Source organism: Leptodactylus fuscus, chromosome 2, assembly GCF_031893055.1.
Source record: "Leptodactylus fuscus isolate aLepFus1 chromosome 2, aLepFus1.hap2, whole genome shotgun sequence".
In the NCBI taxonomy this organism is placed as follows: Eukaryota; Metazoa; Chordata; class Amphibia; order Anura; family Leptodactylidae; genus Leptodactylus; species Leptodactylus fuscus.
In genome coordinates, this window is record NC_134266.1 from 282536486 (window position 1) to 282557034 (window position 20549).

At 40.4% G+C, this 20549-nt stretch overlaps 1 protein-coding gene and 1 pseudogene across 1 annotated transcript in view; one reads left to right on the forward strand and one right to left on the reverse strand.

Moving 5' to 3' along the window:
- Nucleotides 1-20549, forward strand: part of LOC142196122 (uncharacterized) — a 783446-nt pseudogene that overhangs the window by 389129 nt on the left and 373768 nt on the right.
- LOC142196125 (uncharacterized) overlaps nucleotides 1-20549 on the reverse strand; it is a 267316-nt gene that overhangs the window by 246341 nt on the left and 426 nt on the right. Inside the window, exons 3-6 of the mRNA XM_075266348.1 lie at nucleotides 20407-20533; nucleotides 20192-20292; nucleotides 19981-20059; nucleotides 19765-19865 (exon numbers count right to left, since the gene is read on the reverse strand). Coding sequence (XP_075122449.1) covers nucleotides 19765-19865; nucleotides 19981-20059; nucleotides 20192-20292; nucleotides 20407-20533 — 408 coding nt within the window. The remainder of the gene's footprint in view (nucleotides 1-19764; nucleotides 19866-19980; nucleotides 20060-20191; nucleotides 20293-20406; nucleotides 20534-20549) is intronic.

Sequence of the window (20549 nt, forward strand, 5' to 3'; positions counted from 1 at the left end):
ATACCATACACAGCCTGTATATACCTCCATGTCTTGCCGTATCTCATCTTGTATCCAGACTGCAGGTGTAACATCTGTGGTAAATGTACTGCTATATACCATACACAGCCTGTATATACCTCCATGTCTTGCCGTATCTCATCTTGTATCCAGACTACAGGTGTAACATCTGTGGTAAATGTACTGCTATATACCATACACAGCCTGTATATACCTCCATGTCCTGCCGTATCTCATCTTGTATCCAGACTACAGGTGTAACATCTGTGGTAAATGTACTGCTATATACCATACAGAGCCTGTATATACCTCCATGTCCTGCCGTATTTCATCTTGTATCCAGGCTAGACCCTCCTCCCACTTGTCCAGTTTCCCACAATACCCTTCCCCTTTGGCTGTAATATTCTCATCACCTCCATAGACAATCATTACATTACACTGAGGAGGATTCGGCAGGACAGGAACCAATCCTCGGGTCGGAATATACACATAGTGCTCAGCATTCAGCAAATTCAGAAAGGGACAAATAGTCAAAAGTTAAACAGAAAGTCACAGGGAAAATGGAATCGTTTGACATTAGTGCAATTTTTTCCACCCTTTTTTGCTATGTACTATAAAATGTTACCCCAGATAGGCCACGCCCACTATCCCCAACAATACAGTAAAGTGAGGAATCTGCTGTAAAATCCTTCAGAATAGACACAAACACCTGATCCATTTTACACACAGAGGAGGAAACTTACAAGACGGGGCAGAAATAGAAGGAGAAGGTACAAGAGGCCGATAAATGCCCCAGTGACTGGAGCAGCATTGCTGGGGTCTCTACAGTTACCATGCTGGGAGTTGTAGTCCTGCAGGAGCAGTAAGATGGAAGTGTTCCTGCGGCTCTGTACAACCGCCATCATCTCCTGACAGCCTGCGGCTGGGGGTTGTAGTCTCTGACTAGCCGGCTACTGTAATGTGTACAGGGCACAGGTCTATCCAGTAGTGAGGTGAATGCACTGACCTGCAGGTTAATAGCGCCCCCCACTGACACCGCTCACACAGCCACAGAGTCAGAGCAGGAGGAAGAGCCCAACTTCAAGGAGGAGGAACCGGTCATGTGATAGCAGGAAGGGGCGGAGCTAGCTAGTGACTGACAACTGAGCTGTGGGTGCAGGTGTCAGGTAGTCAGACTACAGATTTACTGACATTGGGCGGGACAGTCCTTGCAGTGGTGATCTATATGATCTGAATGAAAGGCCCAAAACTAATATCTAATAGCCCAGATGTCTCCACTGCCCGACCATTGGCCCGGTGACTGGGTGAGGAGGCCTAAGAAGCGGAGACTCCATCATCTATATTATAAAAGCCGAAGGGGGTGGAAATTCTTGAAATGCGTCTGAAAATTACTTGACTTGCCACTTAATTTATTATCAAAAAAATCAATCATAGTCACAATTGTTTGATGAATTTGGCAGAATTTTTTATTTTTTAAAAAAGGGAGTAAAAAGTTTTGGGAAAGTCGTCACTGCAAGATCCAAAGCGGTATCTGCTAATTCAGCTACTTTATTTTAGAAAGATATGCAGAAAACTCATAAGAGTGGAGGGATAAGCTCTGCAGTGCTCGCTGTGTGAATGCCCGTTCCCACAATGTAACGCGACGCTCATTCTGACATGTAAACACGTGTCAGAGTCAGCGCTCCAAAACAGAATCTCATTGACTTCAATGTGTTCCATCTTACGCACGCTACACATTGAAATCAATGGGTTAAAAATGAGCGCCGTGTTACATCGTGAGAACAGACCCTTACTCCTATACTGGTCAGGTCACCATTTCAGTGTCAAAAAAAAATAAAAATTTTTGGAAGTTTGTTTGAAATAGTTATTTTTTTTACACAGTGTCGGACCTGCCATTAGTGTTAGACTGTGGTCTGTGACTATTCAAATAAGGTGCCTTCATTGTTTTGGCTGACAAAGTCATCTATTCAGTGCAAAACCTTCTTTTGCTAAGTTTTTTTTGTAGTAGTGTTTTTTGTTAAAAAAAAAAATTACTGAAGAACTACCTTAACTTCATTTTACGAACAAAGTCAGTCCCATTAGTGAAATCTTAAAAATTGTTTCAGGCAAAAGTAAATTTTTTTTCCAACAAATAGATAGAAACTGCTGTTCTAACAGCAAAACACTGATTCCATTTGTGCTAACCTGATCTGTTTCTTAGGCAAAGGCCCCACATTGCAGCTTTTTTTGTTGCAGATTTGGCTGAAGTTTTTTTTAGCCCAAAGCCAAATATGGCTACAAAAGAAATGGGGAATATATAGGAAGTACTTCTACCTTTTGCTCAATCCACTCCTGGCTTTGGCCAAAAAAAAAAAAAAAACACAGGAAAAACTGAAACAAAAAAAAAAGCTGCATTTCCGCAATGTGGGGTTTTAGCCTTAAATGGATCCTATCATTGAGAATTAATTTTTTTGTCCCTAATATGTCGAAATAGTCTTGAGAAAGGCTATTTGTCTCCTACCTTTAGATGTCTTCTCCATGCCGCCGTTCTGTAGAAATACCAGTTTTTGCCAGTATGCAAATTAGTTCTCTCGCAGCATTGAGGGCGGGCCCCAGTGCTCAAACAGCACTAGGGGCGTCCCTAATGCTGCCAGAGAACTCTCTCCAGCGCCATACCTCTTCAGGAATGTCATCTTCCTGTGTCTTACTCTGGTGCAGGCTTTGAAACTTGTAGGCCTCAATGATAGGATCCCTTTAAGGATTTTTTTTTTTTTTTGGCTCACCCCATAAACATTGTAATGGAGCCTGCTATTCCGAAAAAGAAAACTAAGGTTTTGAAAGGGTGTTTTTTTTTTGTTGTTTACCAAATAAAAAAAGCTTGCAGCCTGTGCTAATTTGAAAACATGTCTGTTAATTAAGGTTTTTTTTTGTTTTTTGTTTTTGCTTACCCAAACAAAAGTATGATGCAGCCTGCTTATCTGAAAAAAAAATCTCCATTTGGCTCAGGCTCCATCTTGCAAAAAGATTTTATTGGTGTAGATTCTTGACTTTGGCACAAAAAAAATACAACAAAATATGCAACAAAAAAAGCTGTTTCTACAATGTGTGGCCTTAGCCTGTAAGGGGTAATTTTTTTGGTGCTCACCCAATAAACAGTCTTGCAGCCTGTGACAATCTGAAAAATCTCGTTATTTAAGAGGGGACCTTTTTAATCACTTAATATACAGTGTGACACAGCCTGATGATCTTAAAAATCTGTTAAGGTGGGGGTTTTTTTGCTCACCCAATAAACAGTCAAAAAATAAAAATAAAAATATATATATATACCCACAGTGTCAGTATTGTTGCAGTCTTCTCTTATAATTAATCAGCATGCAGTATAATACAAGTACTAACAATAAGAATGTGGATGGCAACAGCAACACTATTCTGGTCCTGACATCCCTGACATCAGCCATAGTGTTATCATACTTTCTGAGAATAAAGATGTTTCTGAAACCAGTGAAACAAAAGTTGAGTCAGGGTTCTGTATGTTCCTCCTCTTCCTCTGTCTTATCATGTAATTTAACACTCTGACTTTCTGTACTGTCAACTATGTCTTCTTCAGAGATCCCATTCTACAGTAGTCTTATAGCATCTGCTGAGAGAGACATTCCACATAGTTCAATATTTCCTCTTTTTACTCTTCTTGGTTTGCAGGTGTTTTTTGGATGTAGAGGTGGAAGACAGAGTGCAGAGTTAGTTGTGGCAGGCGATGTGCTATTAGTGGTAGTGCTTGTAGGGACACTAAGAGTAAATCTTAGTAAGAGCAGCCCATTGTGCAACTCCAACGTATAAAAATAAATTTGCCTGCAGTCATCTCCTGTATGGAGATGTACGTTACCAGATGACAAATCAACGGCAAGGAACAAGGTCTGAGAACAAGCCATGGGTGACCAGGCACAAATGTAATAACTAGGACTCTTCATACTCACATGGCGTCACAGTGGCACAAAGTGAAAAAGACTATTCTATTCCTTCTCCCCATGATCCCTGACAGTGTCATACACTATGTATTATAGATATATATAGTCCTAGGAGCCCTGACAGTGTCATACACTATGTATTATAAATATATGTAGTCCTAGGAGTCCTGACAGTGTCATACACTATGTATTATAGATACATAGTCCTAGGAGCCCTGACAGTGTCATACACTATGTATTATAGATATATATAGTCCTAGGAGCCCTGACAGTGTCATACACTATGTATTATAGATATATATAGTCCTAGGAGTCCTGACAGTGTCATACACTATGTATTATAGATATATATAGTCCTAGGAGTCCTGACAGTGTCATACACTGTGTATTATAGATATATATAGTCCTAGGAGTCCTGACAGTGTCATACACTATGTATTATAGATATATATATATAGTCCTAGGAGCCCTGACAGTGTCATACACTATGTATTATAAATATATGTAGTCCTAGGAGTCCTGACAGTGTCATACACTATGTATTATAGATATATATATAGTCCTAGGAGCCCTGACAGTGTCATACACTATGTATTATAGATATATATAGTCCTAGGAGCCCTGACAGTGTCATACACTATGTATTATAGATATATATATAGTCCTAGGAGCCCTGACAGTGTCATACACTATGTATTATAAATATATGTAGTTCTAGGAGTCCTGACAGTGTCATACACTATGTATTATAGATAGATATAGTCCTAGGAGTCCTGACAGTGTCATACACTATGTATTATAGATATATATAGTCCTAGGAGCCCTGACAGTGTCATACACTATGTATTATAAATATATGTAGTCCTAGGAGTCCTGACAGTGTCATACACTATGTATTATAGATACATAGTCCTAGGAGCCCTGACAGTGTCATACACTATGTATTATAGATATATATAGTCCTAGGAGCCCTGACAGTGTCATACACTATGTATTATAGATATATATAGTCCTAGGAGTCCTGACAGTGTCATACACTGTGTATTATAGATATATATAGTCCTAGGAGTCCTGACAGTGTCATACACTATGTATTATAGATATATATAGTCCTAGGAGTCCTGACAGTGTCATACACTATGTATTATAGATATATATATAGTCCTAGGAGCCCTGACAGTGTCATACACTATGTATTATAAATATATGTAGTCCTAGGAGTCCTGACAGTGTCATGCACTATGTATTATAGATATATATAGTCCTAGGAGCCCTGACAGTGTCATACACTATGTATTATAGATATATATAGTCCTAGGAGCCCTGACAGTGTCATACACTATGTATTATAAATATATGTAGTCCTAGGAGTCCTGACAGTGTCATACACTATGTATTATAGATACATAGTCCTAGGAGCCCTGACAGTGTCATACACTATGTATTATAGATATATATAGTCCTAGGAGCCCTGACAGTGTCATACACTATGTATTATAGATATATATAGTCCTAGGAGTCCTGACAGTGTCATACACTATGTATTATAGATATATATAGTCCTAGGAGTCCTGACAGTGTCATACACTGTGTATTATAGATATATATAGTCCTAGGAGTCCTGACAGTGTCATACACTATGTATTATAGATATATATATATAGTCCTAGGAGCCCTGACAGTGTCATACACTATGTATTATAAATATATGTAGTCCTAGGAGTCCTGACAGTGTCATACACTATGTATTATAGATATATATATAGTCCTAGGAGCCCTGACAGTGTCATACACTATGTATTATAGATATATATAGTCCTAGGAGCCCTGACAGTGTCATACACTATGTATTATAGATATATATATAGTCCTAGGAGCCCTGACAGTGTCATACACTATGTATTATAAATATATGTAGTTCTAGGAGTCCTGACAGTGTCATACACTATGTATTATAGATAGATATAGTCCTAGGAGTCCTGACAGTGTCATACACTATGTATTATAGATATATATAGTCCTAGGAGCCCTGACAGTGTCATACACTATGTATTATAAATATATGTAGTCCTAGGAGTCCTGACAGTGTCATACACTATGTATTATAGATACATAGTCCTAGGAGCCCTGACAGTGTCATACACTATGTATTATAGATATATATAGTCCTAGGAGCCCTGACAGTGTCATACACTATGTATTATAGATATATATAGTCCTAGGAGTCCTGACAGTGTCATACACTGTGTATTATAGATATATATAGTCCTAGGAGTCCTGACAGTGTCATACACTATGTATTATAGATATATATAGTCCTAGGAGTCCTGACAGTGTCATACACTATGTATTATAGATATATATATAGTCCTAGGAGCCCTGACAGTGTCATACACTATGTATTATAAATATATGTAGTCCTAGGAGTCCTGACAGTGTCATGCACTATGTATTATAGATATATATAGTCCTAGGAGCCCTGACAGTGTCATACACTATGTATTATAGATATATATAGTCCTAGGAGCCCTGACAGTGTCATACACTATGTATTATAGATATATATATATAGTCCTAGGAGCCCTGACAGTGTCATACACTATGTATTATAAATATATGTAGTCCTAGGAGTCCTGACAGTGTCATACACTATGTATTATAAATATATGTAGTCCTAGGAGTCCTGACAGTGTCATACACTATGTATTATAGATAGATATAGTCCTAGGAGTCCTGACAGTGTCATACACTATGTATTATAGATATATATAGTCCTAGGAGCCCTGACAGTGTCATACACTATGTATTATAAATATATGTAGTCCTAGGAGTCCTGACAGTGTCATACACTATGTATTATAGATATATATAGTCCTAGGAGCCCTGACAGTGTTATACACTATGTATTATAGATATATATAGTCCTAGGAGCCCTGACAGTGTCATACACTATGTATTATAGATATATAGTCCTAGGAACCCTGACAGTGTTATACACTATGTATTATAGATATATATAGTCCTAGGAGCCCTGACAGTGTCATACACTATGTATTATAAATATATGTAGTCCTAGGAGTCCTGACAGTGTCATACACTATGTATTATAGATACATAGTCCTAGGAGCCATGACAGTGTCATACACTATGTATTATAGATATATATAGTCCTAGGAGCCCTGACAGTGTCATACACTATGTATTATAGATATATATAGTCCTAGGAGTCCTGACAGTGTCATACACTGTGTATTATAGATATATATAGTCCTAGGAGTCCTGACAGTGTCATACACTATGTATTATAGATATATATAGTCCTAGGAGTCCTGACAGTGTCATACACTATGTATTATAGATATATATATAGTCCTAGGAGCCCTGACAGTGTCATACACTATGTATTATAAATATATGTAGTCCTAGGAGTCCTGACAGTGTCATACACTATGTATTATAGATATATATAGTCCTAGGAGCCCTGACAGTGTCATACACTATGTATTATAGATATATATAGTCCTAGGAGCCCTGACAGTGTCATACACTATGTATTATAGATATATATATAGTCCTAGGAGCCCTGACAGTGTCATACACTATGTATTATAAATATATGTAGTCCTAGGAGTCCTGACAGTGTCATACACTATGTATTATAAATATATGTAGTCCTAGGAGTCCTGACAGTGTCATACACTATGTATTATAGATATATATAGTCCTAGGAGCCCTGACAGTGTCATACACTATGTATTATAGATATATATAGTCCTAGGAGCCCTGACAGTGTCATACACTATGTATTATAGATATATATATAGTCCTAGGAGCCCTGACAGTGTCATACACTATGTATTATAAATATATGTAGTCCTAGGAGTCCTGACAGTGTCATACACTATGTATTATAAATATATGTAGTCCTAGGAGTCCTGACAGTGTCATACACTATGTATTATAAATATATGTAGTCCTAGGAGTCCTGACAGTGTCATACACTATGTATTATAAATATATGTAGTCCTAGGAGTCCTGACAGTGTCATACACTATGTATTATAAATATATATAGTCCTAGGAGCCCTGACAGTGTCATACACTATGTATTATAAATATATGTAGTCCTAGGAGTCCTGACAGTGTCATACACTATGTATTATAGATATATATAGTCCTAGGAGCCCTGACAGTGTCATACACTATGTATTATAGATATATATAGTCCTAGGAGCCCTGACAGTGTCATACACTATGTATTATAGATATATATATAGTCCTAGGAGCCCTGACAGTGTCATACACTATGTATTATAAATATATGTAGTCCTAGGAGTCCTGACAGTGTCATACACTATGTATTATAAATATATGTAGTCCTAGGAGTCCTGACAGTGTCATACACTATGTATTATAGATATATATAGTCCTAGGAGCCCTGACAGTGTCATACACTATGTATTATAGATATATATAGTCCTAGGAGCCCTGACAGTGTCATACACTATGTATTATAGATATATATATAGTCCTAGGAGCCCTGACAGTGTCATACACTATGTATTATAAATATATGTAGTCCTAGGAGTCCTGACAGTGTCATACACTATGTATTATAAATATATGTAGTCCTAGGAGTCCTGACAGTGTCATACACTATGTGTTATAGATAGATATAGTCCTAGGAGTCCTGACAGTGTCATACACTATGTATTATAGATATATATAGTCCTAGGAGCCCTGACAGTGTCATACACTATGTATTATAAATATATGTAGTCCTAGGAGTCCTGACAGTGTCATACACTATGTATTATAGATATATATAGTCCTAGGAGCCCTGACAGTGTCATACACTATGTATTATAGATATATATAGTCCTAGGAGCCCTGACAGTGTCATACACTATGTATTATAGATATATATAGTCCTAGGAGTCCTGACAGTGTCATACACTATGTATTATAGATATATATAGTCCTAGGAGTCCTGACAGTGTCATACACTGTGTATTATAGATATATATAGTCCTAGGAGTCCTGACAGTGTCATACACTATGTATTATAGATATATATAGTCCTAGGAGTCCTGACAGTGTCATACACTATGTATTATAGATATATATATAGTCCTAGGAGCCCTGACAGTGTCATACACTATGTATTATAGATATATATAGTCCTAGGAGCCCTGACAGTGTCATACACTATGTATTATAGATATATATAGTCCTAGGAGTCCTGACAGTGTCATACACTATGTATTATAGATATATATAGTCCTAGGAGTCCTGACAGTGTCATACACTGTGTATTATAGATATATATAGTCCTAGGAGTCCTGACAGTGTCATACACTATGTATTATAGATATATATAGTCCTAGGAGTCCTGACAGTGTCATACACTATGTATTATAGATATATATATAGTCCTAGGAGCCCTGACAGTGTCATACACTATGTATTATAAATATATGTAGTCCTAGGAGTCCTGACAGTGTCATACACTATGTATTATAGATATATATAGTCCTAGGAGCCCTGACAGTGTCATACACTATGTATTATAGATATATATAGTCCTAGGAGCCCTGACAGTGTCATACACTATGTATTATAGATATATATATTCCTAGGAGCCCTGACAGTGTCATACACTATGTATTATAGATATATATAGTCCTAGGAGTCCTGACAGTGTCTTATACTATGTATTATAGATATATATATATAGTCCTAGGAGCCCTGACAGTGTCATACACTATGTATTATAGATATATATAGTCCTAGGAGTCCTGACAGTGTCATACACTATGTATTATAGATATATATAGTCCTAGGAGTCCTGACAGTGTCATACACTATGTATTATAGATATATATATAGTCCTAGGAGCCCTGACAGTGTCATACACTATGTATTATAAATATATGTAGTCCTAGGAGTCCTGACAGTGTCATACACTATGTATTATAGATATATATAGTCCTAGGAGTCCTGACAGTGTCATACACTATGTATTATAGATACATAGTCCTAGGAGCCCTGACAGTGTCATACACTATGTATTATAGATATATATAGTCCTAGGAGCCCTGACAGTGTCATACACTATGTATTATAGATATATATATAGATATATGTAGTCCTAGGAGTCCTGACAGTGTCATACACTATGTATTATAGATATATGTAGTCCTAGGAGCCCTGACAGTGTCATACACTATGTATTATAGATATATGTAGTCCTAGGAGCCCTGACAGTGTCATACACTATGTATTATAGATATATGTAGTCCTAGGAGCCCTGACAGTGTCATACACTATGTATTATAGATATATGTAGTCCTAGGAGTCCTGACAGTGTCATACACTATGTATTATAGATATATATAGTCCTAGGAGCCCTGACAGTGTCATACACTATGTATTATAGATATATATAGTCCTAGGAGTCCTGACAGTGTCATACACTATGTATTATAGATATATATAGTCCTAGGAGTCCTGACAGTGTCATACACTATGTATTATAGATATATATATACACTCACCGGCCACTTTATTAGGTACACCATGCTAGTAACGGGTTGGACCCCCTTTTGCCTTCAGAACTGCCTCAATTCTTCGTGGCATAGATTCAACAAGGTGCTGGAAGCATTCCTCAGAGATTTTGGTCCATATTGACATGATGGCATCACACAGTTGCCGCAGATTTGTCGGCTGCACATCCATGATGCAAATCTCCCGTTCCACCACATCCCAAAGATGCTCCTCTATTGGATTGAGATCTGGTGACTGTGGAGGCCATTGGAGTACAGTGAACTCATTGTCATGTTCCAGAAACCAGTCTGAGATGATTCCAGCTTTATGACATGGCGCATTATTCTGCTGAAAGTAGCCATCAGATGTTGGGTACATTGTGGTCATAAAGGGATGGACATGGTCAGCAACAATACTCAGGTAGGCTTTGGCGTTGCAACGATGCTCAATTGGTACCAAGGGGCCCAAAGAGTGCCAAGAAAATATTCCCCACACCATGACACCACCACCACCAGCCTGAACCGTTGATACAAGGCAGGATGGATCCATGCTTTCATGTTGTTGACGCCAAATTCTGACCCTACCATCCGAATGTCGCAGCAGAAATCGAGACTCATCAGACCAGGCAACGTTTATCCAATCTTCAATTGTCCAATTTCGATGAGTTTGTGCAAATTGTAGCCTCAGTTTCCTGTTCTTAGCTGAAAGGAGTGGCACCCGGTGTGGTCTTCTGCTGCTGTAGCCCATCTGTAGCCTCAAAGTTCGACGTACTGTGCGGCGTTCAGAGATGCTCTTCTGGCTACCTTGGTTGTAACGGGTGGCTATTTGAGTCACTGTTGCCTTTCTATCAGCTCGAACCAGTCTGGCCATTCTCCTCTGACCTCTGGCATCAACAACGCATTTCTGCCCACAGAACTGCCGCTCACTGGATGTTTTTTCTTTTTCGGACCATTCTCTGTAAACCCTAGAGATGGTTGTGCGTGAAAATCCCAGTAGATCAGCAGTTTCTGAAATACTCAGACCAGCCCTTCTGGCACCAACAACCATGCCACGTTCAAAGGCACTCAAATCACCTTTCTTCCCCCCCATACTGATGCTCGGTTTGAACTGCAGGAGATTGTCTTGACCATGTCTACATGCCTAAATGCACTGAGTTGCCGCCATGTGATTGGCTGATTAGAAATTAAGTGTTAACGAGCAGTTGGACAGGTGTACCTAATAAAGTGGCTGGTGAGTGTATATAGATATATGTAGTCCTAGGAGTCCTGACAGTGTCATACACTATGTATTATAGATATATGTAGTCCTAGGAGTCCTGACAGTGCCATACACTATGTATTATAGATAGATATAGTCCTAGGAGTCCTGACAGTGCCCTACACTATGTATTATAGATAGATATAGTCCTAGGAGTCCTGACAGTGTCATACACTATGTATTATAGATATATATATAGTCCTAGGAGCCCTGACAGTGTCATACACTATGTATTATAGATAGATATAGTCCTAGGAGCCCTGACAGTGTCATACACTATGTATTATAGATAGATATAGTCCTAGGAGCCCTGACAGTGTCATACACTATGTATTATAGATAGATATAGTCCTAGGAGCCCTGACAGTGCCATACACTATGTATTATAGATAGATATAGTCCTAGGAGCCCTGACAGTGTCATACACTATGTATTATAGATAGATATAGTCCTAGGAGCCCTGACAGTGTCATACACTATGTATTATAGATATATATAGTCCTAGGAGCCCTGACAGTGTCATACACTATGTATTATAGATATATATAGTCCTAGGAGTCCTGACAGTGTTATACACTATGTATTATAGATATATATAGTCCTAGGAGCCCTGACAGTGTCATACACTATGTATTATAGATATATAGTCCTAGGAACCCTAGGCAACCACTTCCCGGACGTTTATAGTCTATGGGCGGTCCGGAAGCTGTTGAAAAAAAAAATAAAAAAAGGATTGTGTTCTATTTCTGGCCACATTTCATGGATCATGTATAGACTCAATTTTACGAGGGACCGATGAAAAACACAAAATTGCTGTTAAAAAAAAAAATAAAAAAAACACAAATGTATAATTTGCAATTTTATTATTAAAAACGAACAACATCTCAGAAAGCTCTTGAACCTTCTATTACAAGAGAAAGACATCGGTAAAAATTCCTGTACAAACACTTTTATATTTATGACCCATCCTTAGCAAAACTAAAACCATAAAGATCTGATCATGGAGAGCCAACAGGCGGCCTCGATATGGATCAACTGGGCATTGCCACTTACGATGCCTGCACTATAGTATTTGGCTTCATGCCCTTTGTAGAGGACGGGAGTGGTCACTGCAGCTAAGTTGCCATTGACTTTAATCAGAGCTGTCTGCAGTACCAGTGCCTGGCCACCACATAGGGAGTGGAGCTAATGACCTTGTGTTATGTATAGTAAAGGCACTGGAAACATCCCTTACAGCACAGCTGAGAAGGCCCCCAATCCATCAGACATAGCCCGTAATCCATATTTCTAGACAATCCCTTTAATAAGACTAATAATTCAAGTTCTGTCTAAAACATTTCCCACTTTTTAACATAAAATGGCTTCTTTCCTGTGTGAATTCTTGGATGCCCCATAAAATTTGATTTTGCTTCTTCCTTAGGGAATTTCTAAAGATGCTGAGAAAACAGTGATTCATGTGTAAAATCCTCCTTTGTCTTACTTTGAAAATTGCTTCACCGCTGATGGATCTCTGTCTATAACACTGTCCATGTATAGTGCATCTATATGGCTTCTCTCCTGTGTGAGTTCTCCGATTATCTTTCGTTGTGAATGATTTTTGAACATCTGTGGTTTTTCACTTCTGTGAATCTTCAGGTGACTGGAAAGTTTAGATTTATTTTTAAAACATTTCTCACTTTCTGAATATAAAATGGCTTCTCTCCTATGTGAATATTTGGTTTCTCCATAAAATTTGACTCTTGACACCAACATTTTTTACATTTAGGACTTGACAATGGATTTTTCCTTATGGAAATTCTCAAAACGCTGACCGAACATTGATTTATGGGTAACATATCCTCCTTTGCCTTACTTCGAAAAAGTCTTTCATCCTGTGTGAAGTTTCAAGGGATTTTGAAGAGGAGCTGAAACGAGAATAGTTTCCCACATTCAGGACATGAAAGTTATTTCTCTGCTGTGTGAATTCTCTTATGCGTCTTGAGGCTTGATTGAAGGGTAAAACGTTTCTTACATTCAGGACCCGAAAATGGCTTCTCCGGTCTGTGACTTTTCATATGCGCTTTAAGACTGGTCCTATCAGTATAACAGTTTCCATATTTAGGGCATATGAATGGCTTTTTTCCTGTGTGGATTCTCACGTGGTATTTTAGAGCTTGTGCCGATGAGAGCGATTTCCCACAATCTAAAAATATATGTGTTTTCTTTTCACTTTTGTGAGTTTTCATGTGTTTGATAAGATTAGAACCCTTTCTAAAAAATTTCCCACAATTTGAACATGAATATGGCTTCTCTCCTGTGTGAGTTCTCTGGTGATCAACAAGGATACATTTCCTACTAAAAGATTTCTCACAGTCTGGACATGAAAATGGCCGAATACCTTTGTGAGACTTCAGGTGTCTGGAAAGATTAGATCTCTTTTTAAAACTTCTCCAACATTCTGGACATGTATGCGGTTTAGTCTGTGTGAGAGATTGCTTTTCAAAAAGTTTTCCACAGTCATTACATGATATACTTCCGACAATTCCGAATGTTATAGTTGTAGAACTTTCTGGGACAGGAATTGTTTCAGCTTCATAACAAGGAGAAAAAAACTGATAGCCATGGGGTTTGCTCTTCCAGTCTTCACCTAAAAACAAAAAAAATTCATACCATGAGCAATACACACGTAACAATAAACAGATTAGAATCGGACGCAACTTTCAAAACACATATCAAACATTAACCCCTTCCCGCTCTGCACCACTTATGTCAGGATAAGCATATAGATATCATTCAGGGTAGTGGCGTAACTACCGCCATAGCAGCAGAGGCAGCTGTCACAGGGCCTGGGACATTAGGGGTCTGGTGACAGCTACCCCTGCTCTTATAACAGACAAACTGTTGTAACTGTGTTAAGAGCGGAGGAAAGCTTGTAGGACCTGTAGGGGAAGGACCTTGTGTGACGTCAGCCATCACATGACTAGGTGGGCGTGTCTTTATAGCCCGTGCAGTCCTGGAAGAGAAGATGAGAAGGAGAGATGTGCTGCTAGGTAATGAAGGGGAGGGGGGATGTGAGATGCAGGATGGAGAGTGTGTGTCTGTGTGAGTGTGTATGTATGTGTGGTGTGGAGGAGGGGAGAGGACAGTGTCCTGATATCTGTGTATTAGGAGGAGAGGTCTGTGTGCTGATATCTGTGTATTAGGAGGAGGGGACAGTGTCCTGATATCTGTGTATTAGAGGTCTGTGTCCTGATATCTGTGTATTAGGAGGAGGGGACAGTGTCCTGATATCTGTGTATTAGGAGGAGAGGACAGTATCCTGATATCTGTATATTAGGAGGAGGGGGAGGTCAGTGTCAGTACTCTACACATTGTTTGTATTCAGACTTGCCTGCAATTGCTGTTACTAATGACTGTCTAATAGTAGTTAGGGGGCGCTCTGTGTATTGTATGAAGGGGAGGGGGGGGATGTGAGATGCAGGATAGAGAGTGTGTGTCTGTGTGAGTGTGTATGTATGTGTGGTGTGGAGGAGGGGAGAGGACAGTGTCCTGATATCTGTGTATTAGGAGGAGAGGTCTGTGTGCTGATATCTGTGTATTAGGAGGAGGGGACAGCGTCCCGATATCTGTATATTAGGAGGAGGGGGGAGGTCAGTGTCAGTAGATGGATCAGTACTCTACACATTTTTTGTATTCAGACTTGCCTGCAATTGCTGTTACTAATTAGAGATGAGCGAGTACTGTTCGGATCAGCCGATCCGAACAGCATGCTCCGTAGAAATGAATGGATGCACCTGGTACTTCCGCTTTGATGGTGGCTGGCCGCTTAACCCCCCGCATGCCGGCTACGTCCATTCATTTCCATGCGAGCGTGCTGTTTGGATCGGCTGATCCGAACAGTACTCGCTCATCTCTATTACTAATGACTGTCTAATAGTAGTCAGGGGCGCTCTGTGTATTGTATTGTATTGTATGAAGGGGAGGGGGAGATGAGATGCAGAATGGAGAGTGTGTGTCTGTGTGTGAGTGTGTATGTATGTGTGGTGAGGAGCAACAGTAACCTAGGGGCAGAGATGGAGGGGAGGACATGAAAATGGGGGTAGAAAATGACGGGTGCATGAAACTGGGGGCAGATGGAGGGAGGGCATGAAATGTCATTGTGACATCCGTGCATTATTAAAGATGGCCAACACCACCAAAGACTGCAGCGGAGCCGGAGACAGGTAAGTAACTTTTTTTTTTATGTCTGTATCTCCCCTCGGTCTCCGATTATTATACTTTAGGGTCTGAAAATACCCCAGAGCATAATAATTGTTCATGGGTGTTCATTATGGGGTATAATACTGTGACAGGGGCTACTATGGGACATAATAGAGCGTGCAGGAATGCGGCGTGGGGGAGGGGGGGGTCGTTCGGTCAAGGTCTTCGGTGTCGGTCAGGAAAGGGGGGGGGGGGCATGTCAAAAGTTCGCCACGGGGTCCCGCCATTCCTAGTTACGCCACTGATTCAGGACGTGGCCGGCTCCAAGTTTGTGTGACCCTTTAGGTGGTAGAGCCTTGGCAAGTCACTTTTGGAGCAATTCATGTACGCCACATCATAAAAACAACTGAAAATGTGTGGTTTTTGTTGGGACGAACCTACTATCATACAGTCCATTCAATACAAGTAGATAGAACCTGTTCAGATGTCAGAAAGTATAGAGGAATTTGAGTTAGACATCTGCCTAGGATTCCTCTTTATTTTCTGCCACCAGCTCACGGTGGTGGTTTGTCTTGGCCCCCATCCCACATATCATAGTGCCCCCTTTCCTGGCCCCCAAATGGTATAATGTCCCATTTAAACACACTGTAATGTACCACAGTGGCTCCTCCACACAGTATAAAGTCCTACAGTGGCCCCTTCACACAGTATAATGTACCATAGTGGCCCCTATGGTGTTCATTGCAAATATTGCAAAAATTTCAGATTCAGCAGAATACAAAATTTAGGGGGGGGGGGGGGATCACAAACTATTATTATACTTCAGGGGGAAAAGTATAACGAGCGGATGCCCAAGCGAAGTGACAAAGATACCTCACCTCTCCTGGGCTCCAGCATGACTCCCTGCTGTCTTCTGCCTTCTTCAATGACGTCACAGATGTAGGTGACACTGGTATCATTGTTTGTCATGACACCAGCCTTGAAGAGGACAGAAGATGGCAGCGAGATCCACTGGAGCCCACTAGAGGTGAGCAAGACCTCTTTTTTTGACCCCACTTTCGCACCTCACAGAGAGATCTCAAGTTGACAATGGGTTACCATAGAAGCCAATTAATGGACTCCTAGATGTCATACAGAAGTTTGACATTGAAAGGGTTCAGCTCGGGCCACAGAACATTGATAAGCTGAAAGAATGACTTGCGTAAACTCATTCTACAATGTAGAAGGGAATAAGAAAAAAACAAAACAAAAAAACACAACAACAAGATGTATGAAAGGCTCTTACCCTTCTCTGACGTGGATGTGGGGTTTTCCAGTCCACTTGTCGTTCCATGCTCCTCACTTTTCTGTAAGGAGACGAAGGAGGACATTGAGGAGAAGACGAGAAGAAGAAGAAGGACACAGAGGAGGTAGAGGAGAAGAAGAAGGACACGGAGGAGGTAGAGGAGAAGAAGAAGGACACGGAGGAGGTAGAGGAGAAGAAGAAGGACACGGAGGAGGTAGAGGAGAAGAAGAAGGACACGGAGGAGGTAGAGGAGAAGAAGAAGGACACGGAGGAGGTAGAGGAGAAGAAGAAGGACACGGAGGAGGTAGAGGAGAAGAAGGAGGACACGGAGGAGGTAGAGGAGAAGAAGAAGGACACGGAGGAGGTAGAGGAGAAGAAGAAGGACACGGAGGAGGTAGAGGAGAAGAAGGAGGACACGGAGGAGGTAGAGGAGAAGAAGAAGGACACGGAGGAGGTAGAGGAGAAGAAGAAGGACACGGAGGAGGTAGAGGAGAAGAAGAAGGACATGGAGGAAGAGGAGGATCATGAATTTATTTTATATCCAGGAGAAAAAGACAAACGCAAGCCAAAAAGGAGAAGGATCTGAAGCAGCGATCAGACAGGATCAACATTCAGCAAAACATTTCACAGCTCAGCATAAATGTTCCTGTTATTTTGCAGCATGAGATGATCGTAGTCTATCGTAGTAGATCGTAGCCATGCCTTGACACTTATACTGATCCTGCTACCACACTAGATCGCGTCTGATGAAGGTCTAAGGACCGAAACGTCATATCCAATTGATCTAGCCTGTCTTTCTATGCCAATATTTGCATTGTGTCAAAAGGCGTTAACTATATTGTAAAATAAATCTCTATATGCCTTTGATCACAAAACAGTGTGTGCAGCAAAATCTATTTTCACTAGTATATTTGGGTCGAAGGACCTTTTTTCGCTAGCACCACATATAATTTTAGAGTGTGCGGTACCATTGACTTTTTTGCTATGTAGTCTATCTTTGGACAGAAAACTCAAATCATGCAGACTAGTTGTTAGATTATTCAGTGAGGTTACTAGTTTTCAGTAAAAGATACTTGTGTGATTATTTAAACTTCTTCCAGCCAGAGTATGTTTGCTCTTGGTTTTGCTAATGATGACCTTACTATTAAAAGTGGAGCACCATACGTCTTGCATGTGTTTGTTTATATCAATGGATGTCCCACTTAGAGGACTCTGGTGCTAGAACTGTCCTGTGTATTCTTCATGAGACTGCACCAATGATATGTAAACAACTAAGATTATGTTGTTATTGTGTGTGTCATGGACTCTTCCAATACATGACAGTAAAGAGTTAGCCTTAGCAGCAGCTGACTGGCATTGTGCTATTATTTAGTCCATGATTTCCATCTAAACTGCAGAACTAGACATTTATCTGAAAATCAATCAATAAATAGATGTCCAAACAGGTGGAAGTTCACCACAATCTATTATGGAACCAGAAACCATTTGTAGCCACGACCGAGCACAGCCAACAATATCATCCAATAGAGCGGACACTCCACTGCTGCTGAGACGTGTAGTAGAAAGCTTCATGGCATCAATCTATAGAGGATTTACAGAAATCTCAGCTTCATCTACCTGAGGATCCAGTGGGACATTCAGCTCTGAATCTTCTGAACAATCCAGGGGATATAGAGGAGTGGAACAGCTCTGGAGGAGATGAAGGAGATAAAGAAGAGTCCAGAGTTTATCTTATATCCAAGAGAAGGTCAACAACAGAAAATGGATACAATTTGTCAAAAAGTAGAAGGATCTGAAGCAACGATTAGACGGGATCAACATTCAGCCAAATATTTTACACCTTAACACAAATGATCCTATAATTCTGCTGCATGAAATAAACGGAGTCCATCTTGGAGAGGACAACTCAGATCATGGACACCAGTTCTTAGATTGGTCAGTGACACCACTACTTTTACAGAAAAGAACTATTTACTGACAACTCTGGGCCATGGAATCTTCGAATAGAGAAGAAAGAAGATCCCGAGTTTATGTTGATAACTCGCGGGTCAATGACACCTTCTATTGAATACATGACAGTAATGTGTTAGCCTTAGCAGCAGCTGACTGGCATTGTGCTGTTATTTAGTCCATGATTTCCATCTACACTGAAGATCGATTACCAAGTCGATGTCCAAACAGGTGGAAGTTCACCACAATCTATTATGGAACCAGAAACCATTAGAGATGAGCGAGTACTGTTCGGATCAGCCGATCCGAACAGCACGCTCGCATAGAAATGAATGGACGTAGCCGGCACGCGGGGGGGGAGGTTAAGCGGCCGGCGTCAAACCGGAAGTACCAGGTGCATCCATTCTTTTCTATGGAGCGTGCTGTTCGGATCGGCTGATCCAAACAGTACTCGCTTATCTCTAGAAACCATTTGTAGCCACGACCGAGCACAGCCAACAATATCATCCAATAGAGCGGACACTCCACTGCTGCTGAGACGTGTAGTAGAAAGCTTCATGGCATCAATCTATAGAGGATTTACAGACATCTTAGCTTCATCTACCTGAGGATCCAGTGGGACATTCTGCTCTGGATCCTCTGGACAATCCTGGGAATATGGAGGACTGGGACATCTCTCTGGTGGATTTCTCTGACTGGATCCATCTATAGTAAACATATACACAGTGACTGAATACATTGTCTGTATGTGATGAGCAGATGATGGTGGAGTCTAGGTGACCCTCATACCTGGGCTATCATCAGGAAGGTCTCCTCTTACCTGCTGATGTGAGGGGCTGCTGATCCTCCATCATCACCTCCTTGTACAGATCCTTGTGTCCTTCTATATACTCCCACTCCTCCATGGAGAAATAGACAGTGACATCCTGACACCTTATAGGAACCTGACAACACAATGACACAGTCATCCCCAGAGCCCTCCCTTGGTGTTACTGTGATACTGAAATTTTAGAAATCTCAGCTTCATCTACCTGAGGATCCAGTGGGACATTCTGCTCTGGATCCTCTGGACAATCCTGGGAATATGGAGGACTGGGACATCTCTCTGGTGGATTTCTCTGACCGGATCCATCTATAGGAAATATACACAGTGACTGTATACATTGTCTATATGTGATGAGCAGATGATGGGGAGTTTAGGTGACCCTCATACCTGGTCTCCTCTATCAGGAAGGTCTCCTCTTACCTGGTGATGTGAGGGGCTGCTGATCCTCCATCATGATCTCCTTGTACAGATCCTTGTGTCCTTCTAAATACTCCCACTCCTCCAACATGACCTTCTTGACAGTGACATCCTGACACCTTATAGGAACCTGACAACACAATGAC